At 40.5% G+C, this 17614-nt stretch overlaps 1 protein-coding gene across 1 annotated transcript in view; it reads left to right on the top strand.

Moving 5' to 3' along the window:
- The window catches only part of RAB3C (RAB3C, member RAS oncogene family), a 129429-nt gene that overhangs the window by 100914 nt on the left and 10901 nt on the right, over positions 1-17614 (top strand). Inside the window, exon 4 of the mRNA XM_056514410.1 lies at positions 7791-7915. Coding sequence (XP_056370385.1) covers positions 7791-7915 — 125 coding nt within the window. The remainder of the gene's footprint in view (positions 1-7790; positions 7916-17614) is intronic.

Below are 17614 nucleotides of genomic sequence, written 5' to 3'. Positions count from 1 at the left end.
TGGTAATGGAAGATCACGAAGAATAAACAAAAATAAATGTCATAAACAGAGAATATCAGCTCTTATATCTTTAGCTGTTATCCCTTGCCATCTTCTTTTTTGTTTTTAGGTAACTAAGCTTTTTGCAAAATGTCATATTTCCTTGCATAAGGTTATAAAAATGCACATATTAAAGATCAGCTGAGTTTTACCTCCAAAAGCACTGGATTAATTTTGAATATCTTTACAGCCTGTCAAAACTGAAATGTAACACGTGGTTTTCAAAAATGAAGTTATGGCCTCAGAAGCTTGTAGAAAGGGGTTTTTTTTTATTGAAGTAGATGCATTTCTTACCAGAAAAATGAAAACCCATGATGCTCTGGGTAATTTTGACTAGCTTTCAGGCTGATAATGAACCAGAAATTTGTTAATGTCGCACCTGTCATGCAGCTTCTGCATCATCAGTCTATCTTCCTCCAAGGAAAGGTTAAATGTGAAGCCTTTCTTTGCACGGTGTGCATTCTTTGGGTCTGCACAAGGAAGATAAAGCCTGTCAGAAGAAGTGGTGAATAATTGGCATTGTTCTGGTTTCTTCAATATCAGTGTTTTTTCCACAATCATAAGGCATTTTTCTTCATTTGCCCTTCAATCCAGACAGAAAACGCAGTATTGTATAAACAACAGCTGACACATCAAATAGAGTCAGTCTTGAGCAATATTCATATATCCTGCTCTGTTGCAAGCATGGAGGGGTTGATGTATCCTACTTTTGCTATTTTTTGTGTAAAGGAAATTTTCCTGTCCAACCATCCAGGAGACACACCTGCCCCACCTGGGCTGGGACCAAAGTCTCTTCACAGCAGGTGGATCCAGTGACCCTGCAGGTGCCTCGTTTCACTCCCTACACACCCCACTCACACCGTCAGACCAGATTTCCTCACTCACTCTCCTACCTTTCCCATATCAGAGTCTCACACATCCACAGCACAGTGTCAGATGTCTGTATTCTTAAAATAATTTAATCATGGTGCAGTAAAGAATTAACAACTCAAGCTGGTGTCTTTGAGGAGGGACCCCTAATAAAGACATGCTGGGTTTTTATACCCTCAGTCTAAGCCCTCAAAAGTCTGGGGTCATCAGTTCCTGCTGTGTCTGATTGTCCAGTCACCTGGCTGACACCACAGGTTCCCAGGCCTTTTGTTAAGCAAAAAGTAGCTCAGGGTTACTTTTCCTGGGCTCCTGCCTCCCAGAGTACAATCTATAGCTTGAACTGCCCTGCTTACTGAGCTACCCACGCTAAACATATCCTTAGCACATCCACTTCCCCCCAGTGGACAGATCCCCAGATCATTTTCCTCTTGCTGTTTTGTGATACTAAGGCTGGAGTAAATTTATTTTTTTCATTTTTGTTCCCCTTTAATTGCCCTTCTCCATCAATTTTCAGTACTTCTGTGTTGCTGGGTTGTCTTTGTCTCTATCATATGTTAGTAAGCACTTGCAGTTAGAGGGTGCCAGTGCCATGAGTGAAAATAAACATCACAAATTCAATATATCATGCATTCTGGATTGAAATGAAGATGCTAGAATGTCTGCTGGATTTTTAAACCCTCCTTGAGAATGACTGAGGTGCAACATTCTGGTTACATGTTCATCTACATTAACTTTTTTTTTTGCTAATTATTTCCTTTATCTCTTGCTTTCCATGGTTTTCAGTAGTGGCTTCAATAATTACCAAGGGGTTCATAAATGCAAGAGCTAAAACTATTTGTATTAGCCACAATAATGGAGGTTTTATGGCCTGAAGGTAGAGTACGCCAGAAAGATGAAACAAGTAGAAAAATTTCAAAAGTTGCAAATATCCAAATTTTCCTTGTCAGTAGAGAAGGGAAGATTCTGAACTGTTTCTTAGAGATAACTCTATTTCTGTGTCTGGCTCCAGCTATTCATCAGTTCAATTAAAATCTGGCAAATGTTAGCATATTCTTTTTTTTTTTTTTTTATTAATGCCATTATTACTAATTATTTCTAGTATGTTTCTGCTATGTCAATAACTGTGGCCACAAAAAATTTAGTATTCGAGTATGCCAGGACCCTTTGTCCTGGTTTTTTTCCCTAAGCTTTTTAACCTTAGTACTATCTTCAAAATCTCTGTTAGAGAGCAGAGTTGGTTGGTAAGTTTATATATTTTGAATGGCTTGTCTTCCACTAATACTAGATTATTTACTGGAGAACAGATGAAAAGCCTGAGGCCACCTCTCTCCCTGCCTTGCCTGCAGCAAGGTCTAAGCACCCAGTATAGAGCATCTGGTACAGAGCCAGATTCCAAATGGCCATCAAGACCATTGAACATTGCAGTCATTTAATGTGCCATACAGAATAATCCTACATCTGCCCCATTTTCATCATATCCAAAAGATAAACATGAGAGAGAGAGAGATAGGTAAACTCTAAGATGCTGGGACATTTTTAAGGCACATAACCTATCGGCATTGCTGGGAATTATGAGTTTTGGAGACATAGAGGGCATAGGGAAAATAATGGAGCCTATGGTGTACACTGAAGTGTAGAAATCACTTGGATGTATGAAGGAGATCTCAGACTCTGTGGAAAGGCTGGCTTGAAGGGAAGTGTGTCAGAGCTCCTCACAGGCAAGAAGGGTGGGAAAGGATTTGTGGCATGATCCCATTTTCTGAAAAGAGGTGAATGACAGAGCCTCCCCTTATCATTCCTGTCTGTATAAGGGGTTGGAGAGGGCAGTGGTGCGTCTTCCCACATTACAGGATGGAGACTGGAGGAAGGAGGAAAGACACCCTTCCTTGTTTCAATTACAGAATGAAAATAATGTCTCATAACAAAGCGGGAGAGCAGCCCTTCCTGCTCACAGAGGCATGAACACTTGGCACACACTTTAGCAAAAAAACACAGGAAGTTCAACTGGGGATACTGAACACTTTTGGAAACCCCTCCAAACTCATAGTTTCTTCTCTGATACTGCCTCTCACCAAATAAATAAACTGAGAGAGGATAACCTGTGCTCCACCTCAGATCCCACCACTATACCACGACCTCTAATAATTCAGCTAATGGACTTCACAATCACCATGCTGTAGGTAAAGATGGGAGAATTTTAAGGATTAACCAGTGGACTCAACAGTAACTTAAAAAAAAAAAAAACGAAACAGATTTTTTTTTTAAGAAGTAGAGGTGTCTTTAATTTGGTTTTGGTTTGTTTGAAGTTTTTTGCTTAGGTTTGGAGTGTTTTTTATTTCTTTGACCTGGCAAGACAATGCACCTCAGTACTCCTTTCATGAATCAAAACATCAAAACACCAGAAGGACAACAGATTTCCTAAACTTACTAGAATAAACATTATACATAGCCCCCTCTGGAGCATTTTCTTTAGGGTGCTTTTCTTGCTGTCTGTGCATTTGACTTACTACATAATTAATCTAAAAAGCCTGTTGAAACCAGCCTCTCTATGGTAGGCAAACATCCTTGGAGAACTGGTCCAAAGAGTTGTGAATAGATTGAGGCTATCTCTAAAAGCTCATATTCCTGGTATATTTATTCTATGGACATGTCTTTACTGAATATATTTTCTTGCCTTCCATGCAGTCTATGGGTGAAAATACGCTAGTGACTATTCCAGGTTATATGAATATTTGCCCCAGACATAGAAGAGTTAGTAAAAAACGATCATCTGAAGAAATACTAAGAGTAAACTCAAGTATGCCAGCAGTGGGTGCAAACTGAAATATGCTAAGTGCAGCAAACAGCACGTTTGCCTTCAGTAGCAGTTTCTCCAGGAAGCAATGCAGTGTTACCAAGGCACACCAAGTTAAGCCTGAACTCAGGGGAAAATATATCCTGCTGGATCTGACTAAGAGGGGAAAGGCTGCTGCAGCTCCAAACCCCAGGTCCAACCAGTAGTGAGGCTGAAGATCTATTCCTAGCAGGCCACATGCACATGACTCACAGAGGTACAACACATATATATGCATATACACATGACCAAATACACACACATATTGCAGACAAAACCATCCAGGACCACCCAGAGTGCTCCCAAAAACACCAAGATCATCATCATCCTCAAAAAACAGTGCAGCATCAAGGTCCACTCATATGTATCTGTGCAGACATACACATTGTGACTCTCTTCATCAGCTGGGCTCATAAACTCAATCAGCTCAGTAGCTGTCCCTGGATCCCAGTCTCCTCAGTTTCTGGCCCCTGGACATAAACCTCCAGTGTTGACTTGCAATGATGGGTTTTGTGCTGTACATTGGGGCTAGGACTTGCTTGGAACAATCCTGGAAGGAACCTGGCTGTGGTGTCCAGGTCTTTTTCTGAGTCCTAATTTGGTAACCTGCTAAAATACACTCCTGCTTCACCAGGCTAGTGGACATAGGTTTTGGATAATCTGATGTTTCCTGCAATAGGCCTGAGAGCAGCCAGGGCCAGGATATTACCTGGGCTCTCTCTCCTGCCATAATCTCTGTGCTTCTTTTGGATGTACTATTATCACCTAATCTGATGTGAGCAGTCTAGTTTCCACAGCAGTAACATCAGAGCAGCTCCTCCATATTGCTCAGTGCTCTCTACTTTGGCTTCCAGCACCTCAGCTGCCTCAGCCAGCCAGGGTTGCATGTTCCTGAACCCCACTCTGACCAAGAACACACACAGGCCCCCTACCACTGCTGCCTGGGCAGTAATTTGAAGATCTCACCGTTTTAAAATAAGCCAGTAGCATTGATTTTATTTCCACTCATCAGGTGCTCTTTTCTGACAAGGGGCTGGTAGAATTGTAGTACAAGGAGAGCAATGATGATGTGGATCATGGGAAGTAATGAATCATTGCACTCCTCCATCAATCTGCCCCTCTGGAGTCTATATATTATAAAGATTCAAGTATGATGCAGATTGCCTGCCTACCATAGGACTAGAAAGGGAAAGATTTACAGGGTAAATTACTATTGACATGCACCAGGTCACTGAGAATGAGCAAGAACTGTCTTTTTCAGCTTCCTGCAAACATCATCTTTGCCTTTTCATGTCTTCAATCTTCCTGAGGCTGAAGTTCTTACAAGGACAACTGTTTGTGTTTTGGATTAATCAGAAGCCTTGGTCACTTGAAAAGTCATGTATGCAAGGAACTTTTTTTTTTTTTTTTTTTCAAGTAACCTATCTGTTGGTTTTGGGGCAGAGTTGTGGGAATCAAAACCTACATAAGTCTAAAAGAAAACATAACAATGATAAGCTTATAAAATCCTTTCAATCAGTCTTCTGCTGATGTGGTGTTGGGTATGAATACATTCGACTAATTTTCAGTCAGTTATATTTTTGCACTACAGTCTTTTGCAAAATGTAAGCCTTTGGTTTTATTTGCAAGGACAAAATCTCTTCCTTTTATTTAAAAAAGTATAACTAGAAGATGAGACAAAAGCAAGACAGACTTAAAAGTGTTTATGGATAAAATAAGTTACTTTGGTAATGAGAAGAATTTGAATGAACAGGCTTGTATTTGTAGAATTAAAAAAATCACATCTGACTGCTGTAAGTGAAGGGACCTTACATTCTTAAAGAAATTCATGTAAAGCTCTGGAGGCAAAGTCTGTAAAACATGGCTGAATAAAAGCTCTTTACAGTTTTGTGATGGTATTTCTTCAGGCTGTATTTATTCATCAGTTTATTCCATTTCAACTTTAGAGATTATGTAACTTATTCCTTCTATAAAGCTTAATATCTTTACTATATATTTTGCTTTTGAAATGCATTTGATTTCCTGCTGACAAAAAGAGAATAAATTGGCTCCCAACTAATAATTTGGCTCCCAACAAAATAATTTTCAGTGCTAAGCCCTTTTAGAGTCCTTAATGGACTAACATACTCTGACATTTGAGGTACTAGTGTTTGCAAAGTTGCTGTGGTGACAAATGTAATTCTGGTTAAAAAACACTGTAGTAATTCTACTTTGCTTAACCACTCAGCATGATTCCAACAGTGAATTTCACCATTTCTGACAAAGTGATTGCATGTTGTCCTTTTTTTCTGAGAAATGGTATCTTTAGTAAAATATGAGTGTATGGGGAAATCTGACTTCTCTTTGATCACACTACCTTACACCTACTCAAATTACTATTAAAAACAGATTTAGAGTAGCACAGTGTCCACTTCTTGAAGAAAAGATCAGGCCCAAGGGAGTACTCTGTAGCACAAAATGTCTGGGACTTGCCTCAGCTTCTTTTTGGTCATTGTACTAAAGTGAAACATTCCTATAGGCAGTGATCCTTTGCTTTAAATTTCTCTGCCTGGCTATGCAAACCCATCAGACATGGCCTAGAGGTTCTTTGCCTCATGCACAGAACCTGTAGGCAGTGGCATTGGACCCAGGGTCACAATGATAGCAGCTTTTGCCTGTGGCCACCCCTCTGATTTTGCACTAAGCAAAGCCGTCTGGGGAGATCTGATCCATTTTCAGGCTTTCATTAGAATCAGTTGTCAGACTAGATCATGACCTTTTCTTTGAAAGCAAGAGTCTGCAGGCAGGGGTTTCATTGTGTAGAGATGATGGCTGTGTTATGAGAAGGGGTTCTAGTGAATGTACCCATGCTGTACCCATGCAGACCAGCTTCCAAGACATTTAGGTCACAGATTTTTGAAGCTATTTCATCTTTTGTCCAAGAGACTTTGAGAAAAAAGGTCCATGATATGCCACAGGATCCCTTTCCAGGGCGTCCTCTCATAAACATGCAGTTATAGAAGTCAGTTTCTATTCTACTGCTATTTTCCTAAGAACCCAGTATTTTCCAAGGAGGGAGGGAGGAAGAAAATGGTATGGCACAGGCTGGCAGAAAGAGGTATGCTGTCTGTCTTTTTCTCTCTCCATTGATCATATAGAGACAGAAGAAATATCCATACCTCACCAGAAACTTAAAGCCTAGAACCAGACATAATCACAAGTCCAAGACAAAGTGTAAGTGCTTGGACTAAGTCTCCTGCATTCTGTGTTACCTTAAAGGGCAGAAGGTGGTAACCAGCAGCATCCCTCTTGGCTGGAGCCAGCTGTGGAGCTTTCCTTCTACAGAGCAGATCTGGGTACCAGCAGAATGGTGGCAGGCAGCAACTGAGAAGTACCACGAGTATGGTTCTAAGTCACCTACTATCTGCTCATGTTCAAAGAGAACATTGTAAGCTGTTTCACCTCCAGCACTCATAGCCCCTATGGTGTTTCAAGGCCTCAGATACTTCCATTCAGCTGCAGTCATACTTAAGGCTTGAATAATTTAAATGTAAGGTAAATCAAAGTTCAAACTCAGTCCCTGCCCATGGCTTAACACACAATGTAAGTGTTACTGACCTTCTGGTAGATCAAAGACGTGCAGACAAGTGTGCTGGAGAGAAACAACAGAAGAAAGACAGACTAACTCTGAAATTTTTAAAGTTTTGCTGCTAAATTTACATCCTGATCTTAAAAGATAAGAAATTAATACGCTGCTGATTTTCTTTCAGAGCTCTGTTTTTAGATTTTAAGGTTTGTATTACTATGTGAAAATGGAGAAAGTAACATCTCTTCTTTCTAAAAGTATAGGGAAAATATTATTTTTAGTATGCAAAACCTGTATTGATACTATCTCCATAATAGTAATGCCTGACAGATAATCATTAGTTTATTTGAAATTTTAATTAAACAGAATCACATTACCCTAGTTGTTCAAATCAGTATTGTCTTTTTCATCTTTTTGCAACACTGAAATTGATTTAAGGGAAATTTACTTTGCTTTGACTCCTCTCTCCCTCTCTCTTTTAAGGTCAACTCAAATCAAAACATACTCTTGGGATAACGCCCAGGTTATTTTGGTTGGCAACAAATGTGACATGGAGGATGAACGAGTGATCTTCACTGAGAGGGGAAAACATTTAGCAGAGCAACTTGGTAAGAAAAGACACAACAAAAGCTTTGTGTTTGTTTGTGAGAATGCACAAATAAATTTCATTAATTCCTACAGTACTTGTAAATACTTGCTCATGACACATTCAGTGTAAAGGAATATCACACACTGCTTCCCTTTTATTTCTACAGCCTTTATCAAATTTATGATATGGAGCAAAGAAACAAGTAAATAAAAAAACTCCAAGCACTTCTCGTCAATTAAGAAAGAAAAAGGGGGGGGAGAGGAAAAGGAAAAAGAAAGAAAATTTAAAAAAAAAAAAAAAAAAAAAAAAAAAAGAGAGAGGAAAGGAAAAAATGCAGAAAAAGCTTACGAGGCCTTTGACCTTTTTGCAACTTGAGTAGATTTGGGTTATGATTAACAATATTAATAATTCAAATACACTGCTCTCCAACTCCCACTGCTAACACTTCATCCACTGATCTACTGTACAGCCACAGAACTGTAGATATGAACTAGTTTCATAAAGTCTCCCTCTGGGAAGAAATTTCTGTACACACAGAAAATTGCCAAGCTGAGGGTACCTCTGTTGTTTCTGTTTCTACACAACAGTGTTATCCTTTCATAACATGAAATGTTTTTGAAGTGACACTGGCCAAACTTTGATGGAAAATCTCCAGAGCATCATTGTAATACTACTACCAGCCTCTTTTCTTCTTCAAATTTCCTGATCTCTGGAGAGTAAGCTTAGCAGGTGTGTAAATCAAACTCTGACATTGTTAGAGGTCAATTAATACACGGAATCATAAATTATGGACATAGGTTTGCCATTTATTTTAAAACTGTGTGTGGTAAAAGCTCAGTCTGGTCAAAATATGTGTAACCAAAATCTCCTTGTTGCTACTGCTGTATGGGTAGGTTAATGAAAGGATGTTGTAAGAGGAGATCTAATTTCGTGCTGGTGGCTCTTAAGTTATGCATATTTATAGGTAAATGACCTTATTTTTTTAAAAAAATACTTTTTTCTACTTGTACAATTGCTTTTACTAGTAAACAATTTCATCCGAATAACATACCTTTATATTTCACCTCTCTCAGTAAGTGTTGTGTATGTGAAAAAAACTCCTTGGAAGAATACATTAAAGATTACTATATGTTAGTCCTTGAAAGATGACAGTAAATATTTGACAGGAGATTATATCCAGAAAACTTTCCAATAGTTTTTTAAGAATTGAGTTTCTCAAACTTCTTGCAACAAAACCATTAACAGAGGATTAACAGGGGATTTCTGTCTTTGCAGAAATACCTGTCATATTTTTACATATATTTTTCTATATCTGTTCTTACTCATGGTACTAGGAGATAGGAAAGTGTATTAATTGGACAAATAGATCCCCAAATCCTAATTGTATACTTTTACCACAGATTTTGACTGGGTGTTGAAATGTTTAGAGACAACCATAAATTTTCACTATAGAGTTTGAAAATTTTTTTAAAGTCACATAACAAATCTGAATTTCTATTCCTTGAACCATATTCCTATATATAAAAAGAAACAATGCAGTGAATTGACAAAGCATCCCCAAGTTCATGAATTTATGAAGACAAGAAGGAACTTTACATGCTGTACACTGAAGAATCCTCAGATGTAATAACCAATGCTTGAAAAAAGAAAAAAGGGGTAATGAGATAGATATCAAAACGCATGTTTCAGGCTTTAAAGCAAATTCTAGCTCCTGGGGTTTAAAATTCAATCTTTATGGAAGAAGATTATCCTTTATTTCCTTATTTGTATACTCAGGGGGTTTCTTTTCTCAGATATATATCCTGTGTCTATCTCAAGGGCAGATTATTGTATTAGATAATTTGTGTCTCTGATCCAGTCATTTATTGTAGTCAGACTGCACACACAAATGTTTATATATTTCCTGTACAGCTGTAATAATATCTTCAATCTGCCTAGAAACTGGGTGAGGTGGTGTCAGGAAGAGCAGAAGAAAGACTTTCCCTTAACTGCAGTAAGTGCACTGGCCTTGCTGGCTGGTTTGGAGGGCACCCATTGTGTTTTACACATGGGACTGTCATTTGTTTCTATAGCAGTAAATTGATAACATCTCTTACAGACAAGTATTAAAAATAACAAGATTTTTTTGTCCAGCCACACATTTTATAACTGTGGTCCCTTTGAACTCAGTATTGATCACAAGCAAATGCAATTCATGACTGCTGTACAAAAACTACATTGTGACACCTCCTGTTCTCAAGTGCGGTTTTATTTTCAGCCCTTGTTTATTTAAAGTCACTGAGAAAATAAACACATGCACCTTCTGGGGTGAATATTCTAAAGGTCAAAAAGAGCACTGGGCATTTAACCCTCTGGGAAATATGGTGTTCTGTTGAGAACAGTGTTATTGGAAAATTAGCCCTATTTTCGCCTCCTGACTTCTCTGAAAAGTGTCGCCGTAAAGTTTCTTAAGAAGGTGTGTAATCATTCATTTATTTAAATCTCTGTGCAGGCTTATTTATCAAGTGTAACCCAAACAAGGGGTTTAAATGAACCAGCAATAGGTCTCATTACTCTCAATACTGGTGGAGGAGATCTGCTGGACTAGTCAAGTGTCCTGTGGTACCTTGTCTCATAGCACTCCTCAAAGTTCATAAAAGAATGAAGGAATAGTTAGGAACCCAGACCTGTCCTTGAGGGAAAATTACAGAAAGTTTATGAGGTCAGAATCTGTCTTGTTTGCTTTCAAGATTTTTTTTTAAAATTTATTATTAATAACATGACACGGGCAATGCTCCCATGAATCATGGCTACAAGCAGTGTAGTAGGTGCTTTGTGAAGGATCTGAACTGGTGAACATGCAATGATGCTTTCTCTGACCATAGCAAATTATATATGGGTCTCATGAACCTTATGCAATACATTTATATTCAATAACCGTTTCGTAATTTTTTGGTGGATTTGTACAATGATGTCTTTGAAGCCATATAGAATCATATCACCCACAACATCCTTTACAGATGCAGTTCATCTGTTGTCTACTTCTCCTTTGAATTGGCCCCCAACAGTTTTATTTTTCTTCCCTATTATATTCTTAACAACCAGAATACAATTGTTTGCTGCTACCTGCTCTGTGTCTCTATAGGTTTCAGAGAGCTCTGTCATAGTACTTTTTATCTCCATATGGCAATTCCCAGAATATTTAATTGTTCCAGCATAAAGACATAAAGACTTGCATTAGTCATTTCTTATCATCCTATTCAACACCTTTTTAAAGTGCTTTTTCCAGAAATCAGTTCATGGTTGTTTAACACAATAGAGTCATTAAAAGATTAAGGTTAGAATGAAATGAAAATAGATGAGATCAAATAAAGTCACATAACTTTTCCTCATATAAATATTCCAAGAATGTGTAGAAATGTGACAAACCAGCCAACAAACACTTAATGCAAGGTGAGGATTGATTTGGTTCTCACAGCAAACACATTTAAAGAAGTTTATTCATTAATCATTGCCAAAAAAGGGCATAGAATATAATTTTAATGATCTTTTTTGTCTTCATGAATATATGCTCTCAGCAGTACATGGACTGCTTATAAGTGAATAGAAATATAGTCAGCACTCATATGCTTTAAAACATTTTAGTAAAACAGAGTTAGACCTTCTTACAAGCAAAATGTTTGCACTCTTGCCAGCTGAATCACTTACACAGTTTTCTGAGATACTGCTCTCATGCCTTTCCGCAAAACTCATATATTCATAAAAGTTTGGTGCCAATTTTCAGAAGAGAAAAAAAAGGAGTGACTCACAGATGGCTTGATGTCTTGGTTCTTCTATTCATGATCTGTATGATATATTGATGTTGTTATCCACATTCCAGCTAAGGATTAGCAGGTAGAGGTGTGCACAGACCTTTGAATAGTCTGAATAACTGCACAGGCAAAGAGATAGTTGCATATGAGTTTGATATACAGATTTTCCATTTGTTTGGCACATTCTGCTATGCATGTTAATTAGATACATCAATTTTTATGTGTTCTTTGGTTTCTCAGGTTCTTCTTATGCTTTGACATCCAGGATCAACCATGCCTGGGGGCATTCCTCATGTCTAAGCACGCCCTAGGTTGCACTTGTTTGTTTTCTATATTTATCCTGGCATGCTATCTCTCCTAGAGGTCAGCATCCAATGTCAGAAAAAAAATAAACAAACAGGCCCTTTCTGGGTGAGCTCTCGCATTCTCTTCTGCAAGGGGCAGCAGAAACCAGCCTCACACTATTCAGAGAACCTGCAAAGGCCTCTGAACATGACCTGTGTCCTGGTCAGCAGTCCCTTCCCTTCCCTTCCCTTCCCTTCCCTTCCCTTCCCTTCCCTTCCCTTCCCTTCCCTTCCCTTCCCTTCCCTTCCCTTCCCTTCCCTTCCCTTCCCTTCCCTTCCCTTCCCTTCCCTTCCCTTCCCTTCCCTTCCCTTCCCTTCCCTTCCCTTCCCTTCCCTTCCCTTCCCTTCCCTTCCCTTCCCTTCCCTTCCCTTCCCTTCCCTTCCCTTCCCTTCCCTTCCCTTCCCTTCCCTTCCCTTCCCTTCCCTGAAACTTCCCTTCCCTTCCCTTCCCTGAAACTTCCCTTCCCTGAAACTTCCCTGAAACTTCCCTGAAACTTCCCTGAAACTTCCCTGAAACTTCCCTGAAACTTCCCTGAAACTTCCCTGAAACTTCCCTGAAACTTCCCTGAAACTTCCCTGAAACTTCCCTGAAACTTCCCTTCCCTTCCCTTCCCTGAAACTTCCCTTCCCTGAAACTTCCCTTCCCTGAAACTTCCCTTCCCTTCCCTGAAACTTCCCTGAAACTTCCCTTCCCTTCCCTTCCCTTCCCTTCCCTTCCCTTCCCTTCCCTTCCCTTCACCTTCCCTTCCCTTCCCTTCCCTTCCCTTCCCTTCCCTTCCCTTCCCTTCCCTTCCCTGAAACTTCCCTTCCCTGAAACTTCCCTGAAACTTCCCTGAAACTTCCCTGAAACTTCCCTGAAACTTCCCTGAAACTTCCCTGAAACTTCCCTGAAACTTCCCTGAAACTTCCCTGAAACTTCCCTGAAACTTCCCTGAAACTTCCCTTCCCTTCCCTGAAACTTCCCTGAAACTTCCCTGAAACTTCCCTGAAACTTCCCTGAAACTTCCCTGAAACTTCCCTGAAACTTCCCTGAAACTTCCCTTCCCTGAAACTTCCCTTCCCTTCCCTGAAACTTCCCTTCCCTGAAACTTCCCTTCCCTGAAACTTCCCTTCCCTTCCCTTCCCTGAAACTTCCCTTCCCTTCCCTGAAACTTCCCTTCCCTTCCCTTCCCTTCCCTTCCCTTCCCTTCCCTTCCCTTCCCTTCCCTTCCCTTCCCTTCCCTTCCCTTCCCTTCCCTTCCCTTCCCTTCCCTTCCCTTCCCTTCCCTTCCCTTCCCTTCCCTTCCCTTCCCTTCCCTTCCCTTCCCTTCCCTTCCCTTCCCTTCCCTTCCCTTCCCTTCCCTTCCCTTCCCTTCCCTTCCCTTCCCTTCCCTTCCTTCCCTTCCCTTCCCTTCCCTTCCCTGAAACTTCCCTGAAACTTCCCTGAAACTTCCCTGAAACTTCCCTTCCCTGAAACTTCCCTGAAACTTCCCTGAAACTTCCCTGAAACTTCCCTGAAACTTCCCTTCCCTGAAACTTCCCTGAAACTTCCCTGAAACTTCCCTGAAACTTCCCTGAAACTTCCCTTCCCTGAAACTTCCCTTCCCTGAAACTTCCCTGAAACTTCCCTGAAACTTCCCTTCCCTGAAACTTCCCTTCCCTTCCCTGAAACTTCCCTGAAACTTCCCTGAAACTTCCCTTCCCTGAAACTTCCCTGAAACTTCCCTGAAACTTCCCTGAAACTTCCCTTCCCTGAAACTTTCCTTCCCTGAAACTTCCCTTCTCTTCCCTGAAACTTCCCTTCCCTTCCCTTCCCTGAAACTTCCCTTCCCTGAAACTTCCTTGAAACTTCCCTGAAACTTCCCTGAAACTTCCCTTCCCTGAAACTTCCCTTCCCGGAACTTCCCTTCCCGGAACTTCCCCCTCTCCCTCCCCTTCCCTTATTCCTGCTTTCTTTTTTTCTCACCCTCTCTCCTTCTCTTGATTCCCAGTGCTTTGAAAATAATTTCCACCAAAAACAGGAGAAAAAATCCTTATTGCAAATGGAATCATCCTTCCCTGACTATTTGGTTTGCATTTTGTTCTTGGCTCATATATTTATGCAGGTAATGGTTTTACCAGGGAGGCAACAGAGACACATTGTGTCTCTCTGTGATTGCGCTTCTTCAAATTAAACCATTTAGCATCCAGTCGGCCTGAAAGTGGGGCCTAGCGTTGTAGTCAGGGCTCACAGAGGTTGCAATTTTATATGGTCTGACCCAGCTGCAAGGGCAGACCTGCTGCTGAGATGGAACAGGAAGGAATTCTTTCTGAATCCAGCATCTCCCCAGGGTCAGGACTGGGGTGCACCTTCACTTGCCTGGAGTCTGAGCCCTGGGGGTAATGTGAACATTAGGCATCTGTGGGTACTCGGCAGCTGTGAGTTCAGGCACTGAACTGAAGAGGCATTTATAATGCTGTGATTTTGGCATGTAAATCAGGGACCAAGCGGGAACTGACACCTCAGCACACGGAACAGGGAGTTCTGTTTTGCCTCCGTGGCTGACTGGAGGCTGTGGTGCACAAGGCAGGGTCACCCACAGCTGGGAGAGCACAGACATATGGCTGCATCTAGCTTTGCATTAAAAATGAAAATAATTGGGCTGTGCTATAATATGCCTGTTCAAAATTCCATCCTTCACTGTTCTTCAGCTCTTTTTAATGGCCAAATGTTAGTTCCAGGGGAAAGAGACAGACTGACAGCACTGACAAATACCAGTCTTCTGTTTTGTTACAACACAGACAGAGTATTGGCAGAGCAATTACAGGCTCCTGTCCCCAGGATGTTCTTTTACTTGGGGGCAGGGGGTGTGTGGGGAGCCAACCTGCCGTTGCTTTCACATACTGGGAGCTGCATTACAGCAGTAATTTAATAACAATGGGGAGCAAGGGTTTGCTCAACCTGTAAACACATACACAAAAATCTTTGCCAGAAATCTAATTTATTGCCCAACTGCACTCATTTAAAAGGTATCTGGAAACCACAATCAAAAGCAATACAAAATAAATATTAGTAAATAATAATAAATAATAAAAAATCAAAATAAATTTACAAATACTCGAATTTATATGAACCTTTTTGTTCTAAAGACTGAAAATGAGATGTGTGCTAGAGCATGACCAGTGACTGCTCCTTGGGTCTGTCCATTCTGCCACAGCTGACAGTCTTCCTTTAGCTTTGTTTTTGTTAATAAATTCAGCCATCCTAAAGAATGGATAAATACCTTAGCATTTCTGTTAATAATCTCTACCTTCGTTTTAATTCTCTGTCTTGAATGGTGATAAAGCACCGGTCTTCACAGAGATAATATTAGCAGAGTCCTGTTCTGGGGCTTAATGGTGTTTTAATAATTTTCTTATCGTAGTCTAGCACTTGGGCTTCTTAGAGCAGCAGACATCCCATCCTATTGATTTAGATAGCAAAGCACAAAAAACCAGGACTGCTGCCATAACCAGATAGTTGCTGGTGTAGGAGATACTTTAAAGAGCAGAAGTGGTCTCCAGCTACTTTCTCGCCCAGTTTCCTAGGAGAGGTGACCTTTGCAGTCATGGCATGTGTGCCCTTTCTCTCTTTGACTAAAAGATATTGGCAGTTCTGAGGAACTGGACATCTGAGCAGAGGAGAAAGGTCTTGCATTTGCTTTGACTGACGGACTGTGATGTGAATGCAAAACTTATTGGATACTATTCATAGCAGGCAAGAAGGCAAGACCTGCCAGTGCTCCCCTCAGAACTGCCCACAGGATACAATTCCAAGAAAATAAGGCCTTATTAACTCCTCTCCTTATATATAATGATATTGTTAAATTATTAATTCCCATGACTTCATGCCTTTTACATTCCACTCTTACAAAGGGAGCAGCTTCCTCCAGCCATTTCTTGCTCTGATGCTGCAATCTCCTACTAGTCAGAATTTTGGACTGAACAAGACACTGAGCAGCACTGAGGACCACAATTCAAGCTTGTCTTCATGAAAGTCCAGAAGGATAGTTATTGAGGGAACATACCCTTGTGTACATCTGTAAAAGATAGCATCTGGGGTGATAAACTAAATTTTCTTTGTTGTAGACAAACATTCTGAAACCAAATACTTTCCTGAAGTATTTCCTGAAACATCAGCATAGTTCTTGTCTGTATTGTCTGTGGAAATGTGCTTAAAATTTGCAGTCTAGCCTATGCTCTTGATGTCGTGTTTTCTCAGGAGGATGAGAGGGTGCAGAATGTTCTTCTGTTTTTGTATGACTGTTTTTTGGGCTTTTTTCTTCTCTGTGTTTTGAAAGCAGACATAAACAAGTGTTAATGAGGAGTCATGAAGGAGCCTCTACAGAGCCAGAACACATGTGAGGCAAAGAGGGTACAAAGTCAGTAATTCTGGCTGTATGTATGATTTAGGAAAGCCATCTAACTGCTGTGGGTGTGTTGTAGATCACCAGGTGAACAGCAGCACCAGTTGCCAGTGCCCTGTCTAGCACTGCTGCTGTAGTGCTCTGTAGAGCTGCCAAGAGTTTGCCAGCTTTCTTTGAGTCAGTAGTAGAGAAGAAGGGAAAGAATCAGCAAAGGAAAACAGAATTAAACACAATAGGCATTTAAAATATCATATTGCATGTTCCATACACTTTTTACATATATTCAGGCAACACTTGGATGTTTTGGGTTTTCTGAGTTTCATCTCTGTTCTGCCTTAACTACCAACTTACCTCTTGGGCTTGTCATGTCTTTGCAATAATCTCCTCTGCCTGGCCTCATCCACATCAGTAGTACAGATCATCACAGGTGGTGATGGGGAACATGGTGTTCTTTGAGCTCTGCTTCCCTGGGCATCACCAAATAGCTACCTTGTTTCACACTTACACCCTCATAGAAAATGTTTTCACTCCATTAACAATGAGCAGTGGAAAAAAACCCTGAAGAAAGTATTGAAAGTCATAGAACTTAGGCTGTCATACACAGGGATTTATGAAGCTTAGGGTGTCTAAGAGCCATTAGTAAAATAATTGCAAGATGAGTCAGGAGAGAAGGAGGTGTCATGGGGATAAAAGAACTACAAAACCTTCCATAACAGAATGAAAACAAACTGAATTCAAGTGCTGATTCCAGGCACACTGCTAGGAAAAATTCTGTAGAGCTCCTATAGAAACTGTTCCACAGAGAGAGTTTTGGTCAGACTAACCAACCAGACAAAATAATCTATCTGAATGGGATATCTTGTACAAGGTAACACTCACATGAGAAATTGAATCCCTTGCCCAGGACATTCACTTGCTGTTTGGGTGGCTACAGGAGCCTCTCTTGCAAGGGTCTTTCTCTGGTGTCTTCCTCTGCATCAGATGAGATTCTGAACTCCTGTTCTGCTGAATTTTTGTAATTCAGCTGGTCCTGCTTGCTCAGTACATACCATGATGCTTTGACAGTCATTGCCAGAAGCTGTACAAAGCTTTTCTTAACTGTCTTAATTGGCTTCAAAAGATTGCTGTGTTTCCATTTCTGCATCTGTGAGAACAGTTTCCATGGACAATCTACAAGTGTCTCACCTGTGTGCAGCTGCATCTGCTTTACTGCAGGAAC

This window comes from Oenanthe melanoleuca, chromosome Z (genome assembly GCF_029582105.1).
Source record: "Oenanthe melanoleuca isolate GR-GAL-2019-014 chromosome Z, OMel1.0, whole genome shotgun sequence".
Lineage (NCBI taxonomy): Eukaryota > Metazoa > Chordata > Aves > Passeriformes > Muscicapidae > Oenanthe > Oenanthe melanoleuca.
This window is presented reverse-complemented; position numbering and strand designations above follow the sequence as displayed.